The 22,103-nt window shown below is 41.3% G+C and overlaps 1 protein-coding gene across 1 annotated transcript in view; it reads right to left on the bottom strand.

The window, feature by feature from the left end:
• The window catches only part of PCSK1 (proprotein convertase subtilisin/kexin type 1), a 41,787-nt gene extending 19,916 nt beyond the window's left edge, over positions 1 to 21,871 (bottom strand). Inside the window, exons 1-8 of the mRNA XM_040622068.1 lie at positions 21,692 to 21,871; positions 18,755 to 18,859; positions 15,406 to 15,516; positions 12,601 to 12,747; positions 11,218 to 11,294; positions 5,872 to 5,960; positions 2,626 to 2,798; positions 1,336 to 1,548 (exon numbers count right to left, since the gene is read on the bottom strand). Of these exons, the coding sequence (XP_040478002.1) occupies positions 1,336 to 1,548; positions 2,626 to 2,798; positions 5,872 to 5,960; positions 11,218 to 11,294; positions 12,601 to 12,747; positions 15,406 to 15,516; positions 18,755 to 18,859; positions 21,692 to 21,871 (1,095 nt within the window). The remainder of the gene's footprint in view (positions 1 to 1,335; positions 1,549 to 2,625; positions 2,799 to 5,871; positions 5,961 to 11,217; positions 11,295 to 12,600; positions 12,748 to 15,405; positions 15,517 to 18,754; positions 18,860 to 21,691) is intronic.
• Between the last annotated feature and the right edge of the window lie 232 nt (positions 21,872 to 22,103).

Raw genomic sequence — 22,103 nt, 5'->3', positions numbered from 1 at the left:
GAGGCCAGGCTTTGCGTAAGACAAAGGCTCTGTTATTGCCAACGTCTCAAATAGAATCCACCAGCTGTCTCTCCTCTGGCTGATTTACCTAAGGAGAGATCTTTACAAAGATGGAAACTTCCTCCAGCTTCAGAACACAGTAGCTCAGCTGAGGGCCAGTCTGTGAAATGCTGACTGAAATGCCTACCAGGCCATTTTCTGAAAAGCAACTCTAGATACCCCCAGGGACAACAAGAGCCAGGGGCTCTGAACACAAGGGGCACACATGTCTGATAGGCCTCTTTCAAAGGCTATCAAATAGGCCGGCTGTAAGCAATTCCTGGGGAGAACATCACCGTCTATTATTTGAGTAATTGAATACAAGGGCAAGAGAGGGAGGCCAGTGCTCCTAGGGTTTTACCGTGGAAACTAGAGTAAGTTGCAGAAATGGCTATTCCAGATATTCCACTATTCCAGAATAGTGATCCTGTATGAAAAAAGAGTACTGACAGTTTTTTTGAGATGCCATTCATAGGAATTTTACACACATTCCAATGTCTAATTGTTATGGGCTTCACCCACACTCTAATTGGATCGTGACCTATGATTCCACTGAGATTACCATCTACATGCCTTAGCCATCTGGTTCTTTCTGTATCAGGAGTTAAATTTGGGGCCATACATTTTAGAATTAAACGTACCTCTCTTTGTTCTCAGAGCCCCCAAATGGCCCTTCATCATTGTGCCCTTGAAGGGAAATCCAATAATCGCCCTTGGCAGTCTGACTCACGGAAGGGACGGCACAGCCAAGTGTGGGCTGGAGACACTCTCTGAGCATCTAACCTGCCCGAGCTGTTTATTCAGATGCTGAGAAGTTCATCTCGGGGGAAATTTAGACTGTTATTTTCCTGCAGGTCATCCGTTCTTAGGAGATGGAGCTAGTGTATGCTCTGTATTTTTATCATCTGCTAAAGGGCAAGTCAGACCAGATCCCTGCTATTAAAGGATCAACAAGGACAAGGGTGGTAAAGCCCTTCAACCCTGAAAGCTCCTTTAAGGCTATTTTCAGGGAGGCGTCACACAAGCAGAACAGACATTTGGATTCTGGGCTGTATGTAATGACAACTTAGTGGCTTAAATGACAGGCAACATCATCTAGGCAGAGGCGTCATTTTCCTTGAGAGAGAAAACTTCCCAATATGCGCCCGCCTTTCAGGTGAGTACAGCGCGAGTCTTTCCGACTGAGTCCTCAAGCTTAAGCCAATCAATTTTACCAAGGGTACTGACCGAAGGATCTTGTTGAACACAAGCCACGCTCTCCTATCTAAGCAGAGGAGTCAGACAAAAGCAACGTACGATTCGCTGGTCCGTGTAATCCCCGCTGCTGTACGAGGTGGCCAGGGTGGAGGAGCACTTCTCAGCGTACCAGGGGGACAAGCCTTGCTGTGAGGCGCTGCTGATGGAGATGGTGTAGATGCTGTCCGTGTAGCCGTCACAGTCACAGTTATCGCCCTGACGCCCCCCGTTCCCAGAAGCCCACACGAAGATGGAGCCCTTTCCTTGTCTCCCCTAAAGGAAAAGCCAGACTATATCACATCTGTCATCTTTTGGGATCGCTGTCACACCCCGGTGAAATTCCCCACAAATTCATGCATGAGGTTCTCAGAGATAAGTTAGATGGAGTCAGTTTCAACTCCCGGTCCTCCAGCCTCCCTGTGGGAAGCCTCATGAGACTGCATTTGAGAAGCCCCTGGGCTGTGACTCTGCCAGTCTTCCTTCCTCTGGGCCCTCTCTGGCATGGGTCTGAGTGAGTGCTTTTTTTCTTTTCCTGAGCGTGCAGACTCACACTCTGGCCTTTCGCACTTGCTCATATTTGTGCACTCTTCCCTTGGCTTATGTCACCGTGTTTGAATCTTTGAACTTCCTCTCTTTCTGCTTGCATCTTCTGGCTGACTGATAGAATGACAAAATCAGGCATTATTCAGATCTGTTTTGCAGCTGCATTAAAAGGGACTCTTCAATTGAATGCAACTCGTCAAGGCTACCCTTTCTATGACTTCTCAGTCTGTGCTCTGCAAAGTTTCTACTTTTGTTTGATCCTGTGCAGAACGAGGCCTTAGAATCCTGGTAGGAGTGCAGGAAACAGAGCAAACCATCCAGGCACAAGTCCACACCAGGCATGTACAAAATGGGAGGTAGCACATAGCTATATTTAAGGATGCGTTTCCAGAGATTTGAAAGAAGTCTGGGTAGTAGTTTCCCTACCGTCAAAATCCAAAAGCAGCAGGAAAATGAGAAAGGACATATCCAGAGTATTTCTTATTTTTTATTTATTTATTTTTTTGTCTGATTTACTTTCGTTTATTTTTTAATTTTTAAAAATTTTATTTCCAGAGTATTTTTTTAAAGTAAATATTCTAAGAGTAAAGAATCTCTGTTGAATGTCAGACCCAAATCGGGAAACTCTCTTAACACTTAACTTCCACCCCTCTGAAGAATGATTTGGCTCTCTAAATGCTTTCAAATTGTAAGCAACGACAAGAAATTCAAAGCCATCTCTTTCCATATAAGCTAAGTGTTCTTCCCTTTCCTTCATATCCAAGTGGCCAGGTTTCATTTCAGTTGGGTCTGTGTTAAGCATCTTACCTGCTTGACACCATATTCAAAAGCCTTCTGGGCCAGTCGGCCAGGCCCCTCCACAGTTTTGCCGTCATCATTAGGGCCCCAGCTGGCACTGTAAATGTCCACATGTCCGGGATTGAATCCAATTGAGCTGGCTTCAATAGCATCTGTCACAATGCCATCCAGCATTCTTATGCCTGAACAGTAAATCGAACAAAAAATACATGAGTGGATGTCAGCGTGTACGTGTAGAATGGTACGATGCTCTTAATATTCATTTTATTTTTATTTTTTTAATATTCATTTTATAGAAGACTCTCAAAAAAGTTAAAAACAGGGTAACCGCTGGATGTCTCAAGTGCCCATGAACCAGGCCGCTATGAGCACAGAAGGAAGATACAAGTCACTGTCTCCCTAAGCTTCCATATCTGCCGTTTAGAGATAACTATATGCACTAAGCAGTGACCATGATTGTTACTGATTACAAAATGTCTCCCCTCCCTTCGCTACCCCAATAACCTGAAAATGACAGGACAGCTTTCAGAAAGAGGCATCAAACAGCCCTCCTTTGACCTGTCTGTTAATGACTATCCCACGAATAGACCGTTGCCCAGTCTGTGCCATATGAAGGATTCTGTATGGGACACTGTGTAGCTTGAAAAGACCTACCCACAATAGGAAACTAACTCGTTTCTAAACACTAATTAAAAATAACCCAGAGGCCATTCTTTTATGTGTTTGCTGAGAAACATTTTCAAGGAACATGTTTCCTTTTCTTCTAAATAATCTCAAGGAGGAAATCACTGCCATGGATTTTGCTCCTGAGGGGGAATCATTTTTCATTAGGAGAAGGCAGATGTGGTCGCTCTTTGTACTTTCTGACAGGCTGTCACCCGTCATCAGACTCATGTATTCAAGAGCCAGGAAGGCAAAAGTAATTTAGACAGATACGGGCAGCTCCCTGGTTGCTCCTGGCTTCAGGCAGATTATGTAGTAGAGTGCCCAGCCTTACATGTGTGCGCTAATATTTACTACAGAGCACAGGGAAAAGAGCATGTAATTAACATAATCAGTGAAAGTCATATTGACTGAAACAAAATTGGTTAAAAATTTATTTCGGGAGGCGCGCCTGGGTGGCACAGTGGTTAAGCGTCTGCCTTCGGCTCAGGGCGTGATCCCAGCGTTACGGGATCGAGCCCCACATCAGGCTCCTCCGCTATGAGCCTGCTTCTTCCTCTCCCACTCCCCCTGCTTGTGTTCCCTCTCTCGCTGGCTGTCTCTATCTTTGTCAAATAAATAAAATCTTTAAAAAAAAAAAAATTCATTTCGGGAAAAAGAAAAAATCCCAGCTCTGCTTGCTAGCTGTGTGATCTTGGGCAAGCCACTTAACCTCTTGTGCCTCAGTTTCTTCAATTTTAAAATGGGAAAGGTAGCAGCTTATGTGCACGGAGGATATACTATATGCAGCTACCTTGCTAAGGCCTTAAACATATGGATTCCTGTATCTTTAGGACAACAATTTGAGGCAGATGCCATAATTTTCCCCATTTACAGGTGGACCATAAGTCCAGAGAGGGACAATGACTTGCTCGGGACCACACAACTTGAAACTGGGGAGCTGGGACTTGAATCCCAGAAATTTGGCACCCAAATCCACCCTGTTAACTTAGAGTATAACCTATAATGTGTTTTAGAGTCAGTGGTGCCTAATAAGTGAAGCGTTATTAAAAAAATGCACTTGGGGCTAGACCATCAAAGGGTGGAATAATGGGGAAAAAAATCTCAGGAGGCTTGGAATCAGAAGTCTTGTGTTTTAGTTTTGCATTGCCACAAACTAGCTGTTACCTTGGGAATCTTGCTTCTGATTACTTCTCTATAAATGAAGGGATCAGAAGATTCTCTCACAAACTATAGCTAGGTAGTTCACCGTGACTTAAAAAGTGAAGTATTTCTCTAGGTGATTGCCTGATTTGTGCTTCTGCCTTCATTTTTAAAAAAATTAACATAACACTTTAAAAAGGGGGGGAAACACACAGCATTTTGACAATGCTAGTATCAGAGGGATCAGGAATGACACAACACGTGATAGTGTGATGTATTAGGGAGAGATTCATCATATGTACCATGATGGGTATTTATTGGATTTCTTAAAAGGAAGTCATAATCAAACTCAAGGTATCCTTTTGCAGAGTTTAAAGGAACTTTACTGTCATTGGCACATTCTACAGTTGATCTTTTTTGTTGTAGCTTGGAAAACAAACTAAATTCAAAGCATAACTGAAAACCCAAGGTAGGAATAGTGAAAAGAGGAAAGACAATGATTATCTTCTCTGTGAGCCCTTGCCGGTCCACTGTCTACCCGTCCTCACAAGAACGTGGATTGCATCAATGGGTTCTCTGCAGCAGGAGGGTGGGGGAAGAGAGGAGAGTGAGGTACTCATTCCCCGGGATCCTCCTTGCCTAGAGGAAGCCCTGTTGTTTTACCCAGGGCCACAGCTCCTGTCCAGTGGTTCTCTCCAATGGCCCCAACTTTCTCCAGTTGCTGTTGATCTCTCCTTCCCCTTGCTCCTTTGGGCCTAAAGGTGATAACATCTGTTTTCATTTGTTAGCCCTTGTTGGTTTCCCTTTACTCTTTTTTTTTAGTTTTTATTTTAATTCCAATTAGTTAACATACAGTGTTATATTAGTTTCAGGTGTACAATATGGTGATAATTTCCCTTAAGTTTTGTAAATAGTTCCTCTATTAAATTGCCCGCATGGAACTTACCACGTTTCCCCACAAAGACACTGACTGAAACAACTAGATTCTAAATCCATGCTGTCGAAGATAACCTTTGGCTTCTTCATGTAAGCAGTATGTATTCTTTTATTTTCTTAAGACAGTTATTTGCTATGAAATGAAGAATGACAGAATTGAGAGGCAGGGAAAGTTTTTGCCTAAATTTACCTCCTCCTTCTGTTCCCTTAGCAAGCACTCAATAACGAACCCTTGTAAATTAGCACACAGAGAAAATTAGATTTGGTTCAAAAGCGTTTCAACATTTCTATTTTTCTCTCCACAAAGATGTGTAGGCCATATTCAGCTATCATTTTTTTGGAATCCAGATCCATTGATTTATTTGCAAATCACACTTAAATCCTGCAGCATATTTTACATGGAATTCATTTCTTCCTCTGGTTGTTGAAAGCCCCCTTCCCCCCCTCATTCACACCAGGTGATGCGAGAGTCAAATTGAAGTGCAAAAGTCCAGGAGCAACCCTCTGCTTTACCTCCAACTTTGGAATTGTATGCAACTCCGACCCCACACTTGTGATTATTTGCTTGCATGGCAATTTCTCCTGCACATCTGGTCCCATGTCTGAAGATTTAAAAATAGGAGTTATAAAACATAAATGAGGGCAAAGTGTCGTTTGCACATGAATCCATGGTACATGGCCATACTAACTTTTTGTCAGCCTTGTGGCCAGTTTCCTGCCCATCAGTATTAGATGAAGTGTAGGTATCAGATGATATAGTTACTGGAGCCAAAGTATGTGATTCACATTCCAGCCTCTGACACTCCCTAGTGATGTGACCTTGGGTAAGTTATTTGTCCTCCCAAGTTTCGTGGCAACACATGAGATGCTGCACAGAGAGCACTTAGAATGGCAGCTGGTATAATGTAAGAGCTTGGGAAGTGTTAGCTATGGATACTGTCATGAGCACCTCTGACACTTCTGGAAGCCGTTTCAAAGAAGTGGCTTCTGCTCCATACGTTTTGGTGAGGTTTCTCCTCACTCCCTGTCTAGTGACTTCCTTGGAGTAGGTTATCCTGGACCAGTCCTAGTCTAGATAAATAGACTGGACCTCGTCAAGTCTAAGATAAATAGAACCGAATTCTCCTCTCAAGCCCTCTTCCCCTCCTTTAACCATCCTCCACCAAACTAAAGCAACTGAGGGTTTTCTGGTACCAAGGGGAGTTTGAGATTTGAACAGGACTCTACTGGCTAATTGGGAAACCAGGGTTGTCTTGCAACTCTGATCGGGGCCAGAAGCCTGAACAAGACTGGTTTTCTCATCAGGCAAAGAGGGTAATTGATAATTTCAGAGTATCTGTAGGGAAAAGTCCATCTCTAAAACGGAGCCGAGTCTACCATTAAAGCATCAGTTCTGAATATCTGAGGATAATAATCTTTTCCCACCACCCCCGACCTCGGGAGAGTCAATAAGTCAACTAATGTGAATTGATTCATCCCATTGTGGAAGCACCTGGGAGTAGTGTAGAGGCTGTTGGTGCTTTGGAGGAGCTGACATAGGAAAGACAGGAAGACTTAGCTCTGAGCAACACTGTCAGGCACCTAGTTTTAGACATTACTACACAAGACATGTATTAATTTAGCCCAGCAGGGAATATACAAATTCTAAATTGACTAGCCAAAATAATTCTCTTTCACTGCTCTTTTTTTTTTTTTTTCCTAAAGTACCAAAGATGATTTCTCGGTCTCCTTTTACTAAATGATGTTTCTGTTTCTTCACGTTAATACTGGAGAGGAATCCTAAGTCAGAACAATATCATTATCTTTAATTCAAGGTCTTTCCTAATGCAGCAGACATCTGCTGCTTTTTTTTTTTTCCCCTCTCCTAGCATTTTCTCCTTTAGGGAAGTAGATTTCCCTTATTCCTTGTGATTCTATCATGAGCCTCCTCTTCCCTGACAGCTTTAAAGGGTTGTTGCATATTCTGTGGAAGAGAATTCTATTCTTTCTCTAGAATCTACAGCTTTAAGTTCCATGTGAGCCATGTGGATCTTGCTGCCAGGCAAGATTGATCAATTGATTGATTGATTTTTTGAGAATGAAGCTAATTGGAGGCAAGCAGCTAAAAGATGGAGATAGTGATTGGGGTCCTAATAGCATATTATTTGAGCTCCTGAATCTTGGAATGCGTGAAGCTAGACCATCCCTTGGGTGATTTTTTTTTTTTAATCCCCATTTTACTTCATCTTTGAATTAGGATTCTCTCACTTGCAACTAAAGCTGCCCCGACCAACACACCCGTTCTCTGAGAATTGTGTGCACATTGAACACCTAGAAGGAACCTCATGCCTCTTTGACGGATTAACTCTCTTTGCTTTTATAGAAGGAGAAACTGAGTTGTCACCCTCTGGAAAGTGTGTTCCTAGAAGTCACCACCACCTGTATTTCCATTTACGGGAGATAGGGCCAGGTTAGCAGAATCTCCAGCCTGAGCCAATAGAATCAAACTGTTGGCAGAAATCCCCAGCACAGCACCTCTGTCCTAAGAATGATGCAATGGGACAGCACCTATGATTTATCTCTCCTTACATACTGAAAATTATTTTCTTGAAAAGTGCAGTAGGATCATGGTAAGAAAAGGATTGATATTTTTCCCTCCTCTTACCCTCACTTCCCACCTCCACACCTTGAGAAAAATGGAAGGCTTTATCAAAGTGGTACTATGTCATTCTTTGTAGACCTGTAGCTTTTTTTCTTTCTTTAAATTAGGCTCTGAGATAAAAGAACCCTTTATTATCTTAGAACAATGGTAGTAACTGGCATTTAAACAAATTGATTTTTTGAAAAATTATTCCACAAGATAGTTTAAAGACTACTATTATCCTAGTTAAAATACCCTTGTCACACATGTTATTTAACCAGAAAAATAATCTGTAATTGGTATTGAAATTCTGAATATAGATTCATGCCAGCTTAATAGTAAGAGTTACCTGCACTTTTGAGATTTTACTATATAGTGATTCCTCTTTTGATTTGCAGAGGAGAATTCAAATGCAGCTTCTATTAATCTCATTTCCATAGTAATAAAGAACAGCAGCAACACAGATAGTTTGGAGAGATAATGCCCTTGGAATTGGGAGATAATAGGTCTCTAACTGCTATAAAGTCCAAGACGAAATGGAGCCATTCATTTTCTAAACCTAAGAGATTTATTTCTGACAACATGCTAGAAGGGCAACTCTATTTTTCATTATACATTTTGATAAATGATAGGGATGCTTCAAGAGGACCCTGAGAGGTAGTTACTAATTGTGTAATTTTCAAAGAGCAGATTCTGAATTGGCTCAGAAAATTGACTTGTCTCTGTCTCTACTCCTCTCAGATGATATTGTTCTTGTCATGTTGGTTTCTTACTGAAAGGAGGTCTATCTTAGTTGCTAAATGAGAAGGCTTGATCACCATCATCAACATCATAGCAAACACAACTTTTTCTATGTTCCAGAACACTATCCAAGCCAATTACATATGTAAACTCATTTTATCCCCACAATAACCCAACAAAGTAGCTACTGTTATTATCCCTTTTAAATAGATGATAAAACTGAGGCACAAAAGCAGTTAGATAATTTGTACAAGGTCACCCAGCTATTAAGTGGCAGAGCTAATACTTTAACCTAAACCTAGTGACAAAGCCTGGATTCATAACTGTTTGGCTGTGTCACACTAACTCTAGGCTATGTGGGAGCTCCATGGCAGGCTGTGCTCTGGAAACTCAGGGTTTTCAGGCACAAAAGAAGTACCATTATATGGGCTACTTCTCTGAAAGCTTTGGAGCTCTGTGAATTGGGGAAAATGTGGCTATTGAATTGGCTATCCAGTATTATGAATACTACATATAAGACTCCCCCTTTAGGGGGGAACGAAAAGGGAAATCAGAGTCCCTCCTTCTCATGAGGAGAGAAGTTCTAGAGAATATCATTTTACCAAGTTTTCAGCTATCATGCAGCCACCACATAATTTATCATCCACACTGGATCCTGGGACCAGACCTAGAGGACACTGCCTGGGAAGAAGGCTGCCACCTCCAGCTATAAGTCTCTTCAGCTGCACCCACTTGGCTGAGAGCAGATTTCTCTTTTGGTCTTGACCAAGGGGGTAGAATGAGAGTTGCCATTTTTACTTTGTTCTAACTTCTTAGAATAAAGTGCCCCTTTCTTCCAAGAACTTATTGCCCATTTCCTTAGGAATTTCCGTTCAGGAGGGTAAAGAGCAAGTGCCTCATCACCCATTTTAGGGGACAAAATGAAAAACAGAGGCAGAGAGAGTAAGTGATTTCCTCAAGGTCACCTTCTATACTGAGAGTTGGTGAAGCCAGGACTACCAGCCAGGACAACAAGGTCGTGTTCCAAAAGAGCACATGTTCCTCCTGGCCCTGCACTGCTCTTAGAACTGTGGCTGAAAATTTGTCTGGGGCTCCCGCCATAAGTTCCTGAGATATCCTGCTTTCCTCCAAGGTACCCCCTGGTGGTTCCCATTGTACTAGTACTGGAATATTCTAACTTTTAGGCATTGTTTGTAGTTAACCCCTTTAAGAAATAAACCCTAGAAGTAACCGGTACTGAAAGAAGCAGTATCTTGGAACCCTCCTCAAGCCTCCCTTTCTCCCCAGTGAGGAAATATACACCCAGAAGTTGAGGCTAAGTGCATGAGCCTCAGCTCTCTTCCTGGTGTTTTTCCTTCTGGAGGGGGGAACCATCCAAAGAAAGAACTTTAGGTCAACATTACTGCACCAGTCACATGGGAATTCTGAGTGAGAATATGAGAGAAAGGAAGAGGGAAAGAGGGAGAAAGAGAGCAAGCAGGAGAGAATTCAATTGACCCAAGCTGGGTAATAGTCTGAGAGAAAGAAAGCCATATGGACAGAAAATGTAACCTCTTTATATAGAATCTTTCCATCCCAATTGTAGCAATAAGCCCTAATTTTGCCTTGGCTTTGATCTATTTTGGGGCAAGTCTCTTCTGGGTAGAGCAAATGAAGAAGAAAGTATGGAAGTCTTCTTGAAGTTATGAGAGATACTGCAAAAGACTTCTCACATGGGTATAGACACTTGAGGTCATGTGGCTAGAGGGTGAAGTTTCTTTGTGGCTAGGAAAAAAGGTTAAGAAGTCTCTTGCCTCTGGCTCTTTATTTGGCCTCTTGCTTTGTCAGTTCTGGCTCTTGGCCTCCTTCATCACATTGTGGTTGCTAGAGAGAATTATTTTATGAGTCAGAAGATACTCTTTTTCTCTTCCTTTAGCTTTATAATACCTTGAAGAAACTCTGGGAGAGATTACTGAGTCTTCCAATGCCCCCAGAAAATGTGTTGGATTTGAGGGCCAGGCCTCAGAGTACATCTCTCTTGTCTGGTATCTGGCCATACTTTTCTGAGGGAACTGGTGAGCATGGCTGTGGTCATCAAAAGAAGTCATGAGGATTTATTATCTTTGTCATCTATTTTTATTTCCACAACTAACATCAAATATGTTGCTAATAGGAAGGGATTCATAGAGGAATTGGGGTTGGAGAGGATGAGCTGGAAGATTTTACTCTTTATGACCCAAACATTCTTTCTAAAGCTATGACTATTCTGTGCCATTCGAGGGGAGCATTTCATAACATAAGAAGAAATTCGAATTGAAATATGGTCCTGTAAGCCAAAAGAAATATAAAAATAGAAGCACTGGTTTCTGTTTTAAAAGCAACAAAATACTATGGTATGAATGGTGTGCATGAAAACTTTTCTGAGAGCTGAAATGTGGATCGTATGTATAGTGTAATTTTCTCAAATCAGGTAAAAGCATTTTAAAGTACATATTCCCCCCAAATCCACATTTACTCACTTGTTCTCATTTGTGGGATCATAACGGGGAAATGGATCATGGTCATTATCGTTAAAATCATAACTAGCCTCTGGATCCTAAAGAGACAATAGAAATAACCCTGTAGCATCATTAAAAAAAAAAAAAAAAGTAGCACTTCCCAAGCCTTCTGCCCCTACCCCCTCCATCCTGGCTAATAGCTCAGAAATCTGCATTTGAGAGTTTCTGGCCCAGTTGCTGATCATTTATTATACCCATAAACCAGGCATAAATGATGTACACAGAAGAGTGAGCAAGCGCCCAATTCTCAGTGAATGTTACCAAACCTATATAACTCTCTGAAGCTCATAGGATATTAGGACCAGAAGGAATCAGAGTTTACTTAGTTTGACTACCTCATTTTTTAAGTAAGAAAACTGAGACCCAGAGAGGTTGAATGACTTAACTAATCTCTAGAGCTAGTTAGCGATACTTGGACACTCATCTCCCTTACGATTATGGGTGGAAATAGGTGACTGTGGGATGGGGCTCAGGTCCACAGTGATCTTCAGCCTTCCCAGTTACACTAAATAAACGTAATTTAATTAAAGGGAGCGTGCTTGAAATGTAAGACAAGTTTCTAGGTCGCACCTCCTTTTCCAAACAGATTGCTAAAACACCTCCCACATAGAAATTCTGTTACCACTATGGCCTCTTCTCTACATTTTCCATATCTTTCAATAACTCCTACTTTCTACTAAACTTTTTATCTCTTCTTTTGCTTCCCTTTCCCTTTGCTCTCTAGCTGGGGAATTTGGAATGATGAGAGAAAGACAAGGGACAATCTTAAAGATGAAACACTGATCTAAAGGCCTAAGATATCACGTAGTACTTAAAAGACAATTAAGTAGTTTTCATTTACTTATTTTCCATTCATAATAAACGTTTCTTTTCTCAGCTTGCCATTTTTACACTCTGTGGTGTACCTTTTGAATTTGCATGGAAGGAATCTTATTCACATAACTTCACAATGTCAGAGATATTACACCTATAAAGGATGTGAGGAAGAAGACTACAAAAATAATCTCAGGCAGTATTCTTGATTTGATGGCTTTAATGCCCCCAATACTGAGCGATGTAGAGTCTGAATGGCTTTTAATAATTTAGTTGGTATAAGTGCCTCCCCACTTCCTCAACACACAAGCCTTTGTAAAATCCTTGGCTCTACTGAATTCTTTCAGTGCCCACTGATACAAAAAAAAGTTCACATGTGCTGGCAGGAGGGTGAGGGAAAGAACAAAACCTTGGCCCATAATTCTCGGGGCCAATGTCAGAGCAGTCTTCCACCTGAGAAAAGGAAAGCCTTAACTCTGTGTCTGTGTTGACTTCTCCCTAAGTTGCAGTCATGGGAGGGCCCAGACTCACATAATTTTCATAGATGTCTGTGTGATTCCACTCCAAGCCATCGTCCAGTACTGTAATAACAACTCCTTTGCCTGTGATGCCTTTTTGCCAAACAGGTATCACATGGAGATCCAGCTTGGGCAGGGCTGCAGTCATCCTAGTATCTTGCTGATAAAGAAAAACAAAGAATTGGTGAAATCATGATTTACTTGCTGCAAAATGAGAACTGAAGCTCAAGTCTGGAGACCCATCTTTTTTTCCCTAGGGTTACTCTACTTTTTAGAAGAAGGCAATTAGGTGAAATAAAAAACGAAGTTGATGGTAGAGCCAAGTGAATCATCAGAGGACTGTTCTTTTCCCAGTTGTTCCAGTGGAAAATCACTTGAAAGGATGAATCACTCCTTGCCCCTTCTCACTGAGCTACATAGCTTCTGAGATGAAGTTTATCCCTAAGTTTCATTCATTTATAATGACATGCTTAAGCTTTTGTATCTACCAAAGTTTTATTTGGTGTCCCATGTTTCCATCTCTCCCCAAATCATGAGCCACCCTTGCCACACTGAACCTACTTTATATTGTCTGGTTCATAGTCATTCATGGATGTTTTAATAACTTTTCTAAAAGCAGAACCTGGAATGCCCAGGAGGCTGCTGTCTCACCAGAACTTGCAATTTAACTGCTTGTTTCCAAGTACGAGTGATGTATTTTTTTTCCAAGTATGAGTGATTTAGAGAGTAAGTATCTATGCGAGGTGATTTGGAGTTTTCTTTTTCAGATAAATTTTCTGATAGTTACAGTGCATGGGACTATAAGTGAGAAGAGCTGTACAGCAAGGGAATAAAGAGATGAGCACATTTCTAAGCATTTGAGGGAGATGCATTTGAGGGAGATGCTTTAGAAAAGTGCCAGGTTTCTGGTGAAAGGGACAGTAAGAAATTTATAAATAATAACAGCCAAAAGTGTCAATGAATGAATTTCCCCCTGGCTGATTCGCCTAAGAAAGAAGTTGGGAAAAACTCTTTTTTTTTTTTTTAAAGATGTTTTCATTCGCTTTAGAGAGAGCACATGCAAGGGGGGGGGGGAGGAGCAGAGAGAGAGAATCTCCAAGCAGACTCTCCACTGGGCATACAGCCCAAGATGGGGCTGATCCCACAACCCATAAGATCTTAACCTGAGCTGAAACCAAAAGTTGGGTGCTCAACAGATTGAGCCACCAAGGCACTGCAGTAGGGGAAACCTCTTAAAAGAACTTAGTAGGCCAACATGAAGCTAAATCACAGGAGATTGGAACTACACATAGATTTTTGGCCAAAGCCAGAGAAGACCTCTGTATCAGTTGCAAGAACAATCACACAGCATGGTATTTAAGAGTATGACCTCTGGAACCATGAATTATGGTCCTACCGCTGATAATCAGATGACTTTAGCAAGGTACTATTGCCCATGTCTCTGTCTCTTCATCTGCTAAATAGGTATAATCATTATATCTACAATATGATGTGAGAACTAAATGAGTTCATTCATATCAAACGCTTGGAATAGTATTTGACATGCAGTCAATACACAAATGTTAATGAGTCTCTTCTGCAATGAACACGTATTGCCTAGGTTAAGAGAATGTTAAGAGGAATTGATCCCTTTTCCCATCCTTTGTACAACAAAGATGTCTAAGCCTTAGCCTATGGTTGTCGTGAAAACTTAGCTTTTATAGTATTCTCAACAAAAAACCACTTCTATCAATATCTATTACTGACATAGAGGCTTAATATTAAAATGGAAGGGAGAACACTCTGCAGGCAAAAAGGGGCACCTAAAATTTCTCTACTCAGGGACAACTGGGTGGCTCAGTCAGTTAAGCCTCTGCCTTCAGCTCAGGTCATGATCTCAGGGTCCTGGGATTAGGCCCCATGTCAGGCTCCCTTCCCTCTCAATCTGACCCTCCTCCCCTCTTGTACTCACTCTCTCTTTTGAATGAATGAATGAATGAATGGATGGATGAATGAATGAATGAATGAATGAATAAATAAATTAAATAAATAAATAAATAAATAAAATCTTTTTAAAAATTTCTCTACTCGGGGCGTCTGGGTGGCACAGCGGTTAAGCGTCTGCCTTCGGTTCAGGGCGTGATCCCGGTGATCTGGGATCGAGCCCCACATCAGGCTCTTCCGCTATGAGCCTGCTTCTTCCTCTTCCACTCCCCCTGCTTGTGTTCCCTCTCTCACTGGCTGTCTCTGTCTCTGTCAAATAATAAAATCTTAAAAAAAAAAAATTTCTCTACTCAACGCCCACATACCAATGAGGATTTGGTATCTTTAAAGTAAAACAGTTTGCAAGTCTAGACATCTGCATGTAGATGTCTTTCGTCTCTCCTTGTGTTTCTTCCTTTAGCTTGGTTCAGAAATTCTCACTTCTTAGCATGTAAGAATTGCCACTCAGGGCTGTATATACTGAATCATGTTCATGGTATCCTTTGGATGATTTAAAGGTTCTCAAGAGTATCTTTGACCGATGTGATTTTTGCCATGATTAATGTTTTGGAACTCTTAACTCTTAACTTGCAAGACATGATTCTTCTGCATTTGCTCCAGATAAGTTTAAGAGAAGAAAGTAACAATCCTTCCTCTCATAACAGCTAAAGATCTGTGTTTCAGACACTTCCATCTGGTAAAACAGGAGATCCAGATCATGGATCTCCCGTCAGCCCTAATCTCCATAGGTAACATAGCCCTCTACTGAATTGTCTATCATTAAAAAAAAATCTATTTTGCTGATGTAACAAAATATATGGCCCAGGCCCTATACAGTCCTTCTGTAAGTACTTACCAAGTACCACTGCTGATTCCACATTGGATCATTGAAGAGATTTAGTGCTGAGTCTCTTAAAACTGAACGTTTACTTCTCTCTTTTTCATACTGTTGTTCAGCCCATATTACCTACAAGGAGTTTTATAGCAAGAAAATCAGCAGTCAGATAGTCATCCCTGTGTAACCATCTTCCCTCTAACTAGCCCCAGTACCCTCCCCATCAGAGTTTTTGTTTGACTGCAGATCAAACTGGCAGCTCAGTGAGAAGAAGGGATTGCCCACTGGGGAGATGAACATTTCCTCTATTACAGTAAACTCTACCTTTAGGGGGAGGAGAAGGAGTCAGTGAAGTGATGATTCCCTCAAATTATTTACACTATGATTCCAGTGGAAGTAAACGTTCAGCCTGCTTTCATCAGCAAATGGACCATAATACCGATTTTTTTTTATTGTGGTCTTAGGGTTTTGTAGCTGAAAATTTGTCCATTTTCATGGAATGAGTCAACAAGCTAAGAGATTCCAGAGACTGCTGTTATGGTGCTCTTACAGCTTAATTTCTCTTTCTTTACACGCAAAACGTAGAAATTACAAATGTTATGCCAGACAAGAAAGGTGCTGTGTCTTTGTGAATCTGAAACTCTGGCTCCCTGTGCTTTAAGCTCCTGCTTAAGAATATTTAATATGAGAAACAGATCCAGGTGATGAATGAGCACTACTGACCATGCACAGTTACCATTAATTTAGTCTCATGTATTATGCAGAGATCTGACAATACAAAAATTACCTTTCCCACATTTATGGCATAATCCTATTATGTTTGAGACCCTGAGTGGGTGAGGGACTGCCTTGTGGTTATATTCATTATGAAATAATACCATGCTCTTATTTCGCTGGGCAACATGACTGTTTCCTACCCGAAACATATTCTCTCTCTCGTACACATGATGATAGTCCAGTGTCTGGTGGGATGTTGTTAACGTGAGAATACTCATGAGTCAGATCCAAAAATAAAAACTAAAAAATAATTTGTTGCTAAAGGATAAAACCATCCACTAAGACTGTCCTGAATTTTGAATTAGAAAATCTATGGCAAACCTATTATAAATATTGGGAGGGACTTGAAAGCTAGACATTAGTCACTATAATTTATTTTTAAAGAGCCTGTATGTTCAAGCTTAATTGTTTTGGCTTAAAATACCTCAATGCTTGGAATATACTGCCTGTCATCTGAGTTGGTCTTTGGAAGCTGGCTGCTAGGGAACAAGTACTAATCTTTGAAAGAGAGAGTCACTTACAGTTGGAGATTTCATTAACAGACTAGTAAAGATAGCCTATTGCTGCATTTCAGAAGGCTATTTTGAAAGAATATCATCCCCCATCAAAAAAAGAGCAATAAAATGAAAATCAAAAACAATTTTTAAAAAATGGAATATAAGAAGAGGCACTCTGCCATCTGATCAGATTCAATTGTTGGAAACAGTGTTATGATTAATGTCATTAACTCCAAATCCCATATTAATCTCTATAATAGCAGACCAAATGCAGCAGAGGAAATTAGTGATATCTTTCTTTTACTTATATAAGGTATCATGTACTTAATGTAAATAATCTTTCTGATTTGGGAAGAGCATTAAAGATCATCTCATCCAGTTTTCCACTGCTAGCTTCTATGGGTGCTAGGATTTTTTTCTAAAATAAAGTTATTCTGGGGATAATTTTTCATAAGATTATATGGACTCCTTTTTATGATGAAGGTATGTTTGAGAATAAACTCTTAGCCTTTCTTCATTATCACTTGAGATTTTTGCTCCAAAGTCAATTATTAAAGAAATATCTAAAGAATACAACTGGGTCATTTGTTCACTTTAGTGAGATACTTGCAGTAATAACAGGTATTGCTCCACTCTGTCCAATTTTCTTCTGTGAAGATGAGAAAGGAGGTCAATTTGACTTCCTTGTGCATTAATGTCAGGCATGCATTTAGGCAGACAAGGAAATCTCTTTCTTGCTTTGCTCAAGGACTAAGCCTAGCCAGAGTTTTGGAAGTTGTCCTACTTTTCACAGTCCATTCAATGAGTCATCTGCTTTGGGATGGCAAAAGGAAGACTTCCCTGGACAAGGAACTTTTCAAGTAATGTTGGGCCTCTGATTTGGTCTCCGTTTGGTCCCACACATCTAGCCATTAGCCCGAGTAAAAGCTGGGAATAGGCTTAGGAGTGCTGGTTCGCTGTCCATGGTCCTGATGTAGTGTTCTTTGCCTAGGTGTGGTTGCTGGTAACCCAGACCCAGTCATTCCGTACCCTGATAATTTGCCTTTTTATTCTCCCTTTTAAAATTCTATCAGTTTCAGAAAAAATAAAATAAATAGCAAATTATTTCACAGGGTTTATAAATTCCATGTACTTTCAATAGTTTTATCACCTTTCCGTCACTTATATTTTCTTTCTAGCAAGTTGAAAGGATGTATTCTATCTCTCATAAAGCTTCCATAATTCTCTGGAGTGTTCTAGGCAATAGAAATCATGATAACAGAAAACAGGCCAGCCCGGAAAAATTTCTACCAGTATGGCACATTCTTGAGAAAAGGCAACATTGTGTATACAAATTTCAGTACTCCCAGTATTAGTCACCATTTGTATTGATATGTTTGCTGATCTTGAAAACAGACTTCAAAAATCAATAGGTACACTAGATATATATTCAAATTGTCCTCACACTATTTACCTGTATTCATTCTAGACCTTTCCTGCTCTTGCCTAATCACTGAATATGTATACAAACCAGGATAAAAAGAGATCAAATGCTTTCAGTGAAACAATACAATACTTATGGAAACATTTGGCTCATAAACACATGGATTTAAAACTCGCTCAATAACACTAGTTTCCCATATAACCAAACCAAACAGAAATGGCAAAATGTGTTTTCAGTTTTGCTGAAATTTATTAAAATTAGTGTTCACATGTTAAATTTCTTTGGCATCCTCACATTGGACATTAAAGTGCTCAGTAAATAATAGGCATATAACAAAAGGTTGTTAACTAATTGTACCGGCAAATATTTTTATTAGAGCTGAAATTTAATTTTCAGTACTCATTTTCATACTCTTCAGCTGGATTTGTGAGCTAGTATTTTAAACATATATTTTTATACATATTATATATAAAATTTATTTAACTCAGTCTACCCAATCCAATCCAGTTATTATTATGTGCAATTATAACCCTATAGAAATAACAGGAAACAATACAGATAATTGTGACCACATAAAAAATAATCATATTTGCAAAGTGCTTTTTGCTCATGTTGGAAATCATAAAGCAGATAAGTCAGGTTACTGGTTTGAAGACAAATGCATAACACTTACACGATCATCATCAGATAATCTCTTAGTAATATGAAAGGCACTCCTTCGAGACCTTCGGGGATGGTTTTTATGTTTGAATAAGTAATGATTTTCAAGTGATCCAATCTATAAAAGAAAAAAAATAAAAATCCACTTTATCCAAAATAAGTATATATGGGCTAGATTGAAACCCATGTAACTTAGAGACAGGCAATTTTTATTAAGCCAATTTTTATTCTTTTTGAGGAAGACACTGATAGAAGCCTTCGCTCTCTTGTCACTGTATTGAGTAAGTTGAGCTTAAAATATTATCACTTGGGCTCACTGTATGCTTGGGGGCCAGTGATACCTCTTTTTCACAAATTTCAGAGGAATAAAATTTGTTTCTGTGTGACAATATTCTGTAGGTAGACATTTCTTTTTAAAAAATCCACTTTATCAAATTTATCCGGTCAGAGAAGAATAATTTGTGGAAAGCTGGCAAACCCTTTGGGTACTCTATACAGTCAGGGTTACATTCAGCTAAAATGATTTGTCATTGTTACAAAACACAGCCAGCCACTGAATCTATAGTGATAATTGTTATAAGCTACTAGTAGAGACCATTTGACTTTCCACTAGTTCAAGGCTTTCCATACATGGAGCTGGGGAGAGGGAAAAGTAACCCTAAGAAAAGATCATCACTGCCTAGCTCTTCCTCTGCTATCAATGGATTTTGCTTCTGGTCACCTCTCTAATTCTATCTTTATCCTGAGGCCTTCAGGAGCTCAGGGTAGTGATGCTAAATTACTATAAACAAAAGGAGAAATAAAACAGAATCAAGAAAGTACTATCAATCTTTTCCAAAGAATTATTATTTTAAAAATGTTTGTTAGTAATGCCATTTTAGCTAGAAATGGCTAGAGAAAATATAACATATGTAAATCATATGTAAATATAGATTTACACACACACACACACACTATTTCTTATAGCTTCTTGTGAACATTCCATCCCTTCTTTGAAGATCCTACTAAGAATACTGATTTATTGCTTTTTGGTTTGGGATTTGTGATTTTGAAAGCAATTCCCATAATGAATGGTCCAGGTTTGGAAATATGTCTGGGTCTAACAGGTGAGAAAAGAAAAAGGGGATATTTTTCTCTCTTACCCAGTCTCTTTCCACACAGTTACCAGTACTGTTTGGCTGCCTAAAGGATATAGGATTAAGTCCCCAGGTATTCCCCCATAGGACACACAAGATTTCCATGATGCCCACAGAAGCTACCAATACAATTCCACTTACTGCTCACACTCTCTTTAGATCCCAACAATTCCCTGCACTTTCTTCCAAGCTGCTTTCTATGTATCTTCCTTGTTTCTTACAATCTATTTTCTATGCCTGGAGCACCTTCTACAATCTCACCATGTTCTCCTGGCGACCTTGACTCTTCTTCCTAAACCCTTTGCAAATGTTTCCTCCACTGGGCTGTTATCAATTCCTGTCCCTCTTCAATCCCTCAATGAACAAATATTGAGACTCCAGGTGCAACTTCTATTACACCAAGTACATGCAATTCCAATTATTTGTTACTAAACCAGTCTCTGCTGGATTCTTGATTCCTTGAAAGTTTCTTTTCCTCCTATTACTCCTCAGCCCCTAACACGGAGCCTGGCACAGAACAAAATCTGGGCAAAAGCAAAAAGTCTTGGTCGGCTTCTGGGACACAGAGAAGTGAATCTGCGTATTGACTTTTCTCCTGGGCATTTTAAAGACAATTTGGTTCATGAAGTTGGGGAATGAAGCCTCTAGCAAGGAGAGGCGTATTCCCCAGCGGATTCGATCTATGGAATCGCCAACGCCCACGCCGATTACTCATCCGTGACTTCAGCGGCATCTCTACAACCACCTCCAGAAAAAACGCGCCAAAATGTTTTACAACTCCCTCCTCCCCCGCTTTGAGGCACAGTTCCAAGGCAAGGGGCGAGGGCTTGATTCCGAGCCAAGGAAAAGGAAAGCTTAGATTAGAAATCACACCGCCCTGGGGTTCCCCCAGGAATCGCACACCTAAGCTGTCACTCTAGTAATGCTTTAGCGCCCTTACCCTCCCCCCAGCTATCTATTAAACCAGCTCTCCCTTGGACAGGCAAGTTTTTATCACAAGCTGAAACCCTCCGGGAAGCTATTAGGCGTTTGGCTGAAGAACAAGAAAGAAAGAAAACCTTGCCCCACAGTCATTTCGGCAGCTTGACCCTTCAGGGGGACTGACCCAGCAAAGTTGTGAAGCTGAGACTTTGCAAGTTCCCGGTGAAGACCCGCACCTCCCGGTAGAGGCCAGGGGAGTTGGTCCCGCGTCTTTCACCCACCTTTTCTCCCGCCGTCTTCCCAAGCCGCTCCGCTGGCCCCCAGCCTCTGGGTCGTGAGTCCCGGCCTCTGGCGCTCTTCCAATGCCCTGGGCGTGCCCGAAAGGCTGGGGGCGGACATCACGGAGCCCGTTTGACCCCTTGCATCAGGACTTAGATCTGATGCTGCCATATTGAAGGGGAAAAAAAAAAAAAAGGAAACAGCCGGCTCCTGACGCAGAGACCAGCTGAGTCCCAGGGGACAGAGCGCACTGCCTCTCCCGGGGGCGCTTGGTTGGTAAGAGCCTGCGTGTATCTCAAGTTCGGTGTACAAGCGTGGAGGGTTTTTTCTCCCAAACCACGCGGGAATGGATTTAAATGCCAAAGCGGACGACAGCAAGAATAAGCTTTACCCAGCTGCAGCGGCTTCGTTCTGCCTGGCTGCTTCCAGCCCAAACAATAAATAATGCAAGCCTCCTTTCTCCAAGCGCGCCAGGGGCGAGAGCTGCAGAAGCTTCTGCTCTTTGCCACTGGGCTCAGGAGAGTGCAACCTCGGGCTCCCACTTGGGAGATCGCGCGTCAGTCCCGCTAGTCCCTGTGGGCCCCAGAAAGTTTCTGAAAAGTGCAAACTCTTACCTGGCCCAGAAGGTCATAGCCCAGCTCCTCCGCTATGGCCGAAGCTGCCTCCGGTCCCCCGGGGATTTCTGCCGCCCATTCATTCACAAACTGCCTCTTCGCTTTTACACTGTTCAGTGCACACCAAGCGCAAAAGAGAGCGAAAGCAGTACACTGCAGAGTCCAGGCTCTTCTCTCCATGGCTCACACACTCGCTTGCACACAAGTCGGAAGGAGATGGGGGGAAGAAGCAAGAAAGGAGAAAAGCCAGAAACACTAGCCCTTTTCGCCCTAGGACTCTGGACCACTTCTCGCTCCCGGTGACTCTGCTGAGATAGGAGGCGCGCGAGGAGAGGCTGGGCGGTGGCGAGCGCTCTTTGGTCTCCCGGCTGAGTGGAGCCCCAGCCCTTCCAAGCCGGAATGGAAATGAGTG

The sequence above is a fragment of the Ursus maritimus genome, unplaced genomic scaffold (genome assembly GCF_017311325.1).
Source record: "Ursus maritimus isolate PB19 unplaced genomic scaffold, ASM1731132v1 scaffold_5, whole genome shotgun sequence".
Taxonomy (NCBI): domain Eukaryota; kingdom Metazoa; phylum Chordata; class Mammalia; order Carnivora; family Ursidae; genus Ursus; species Ursus maritimus.
This window is presented reverse-complemented; position numbering and strand designations above follow the sequence as displayed.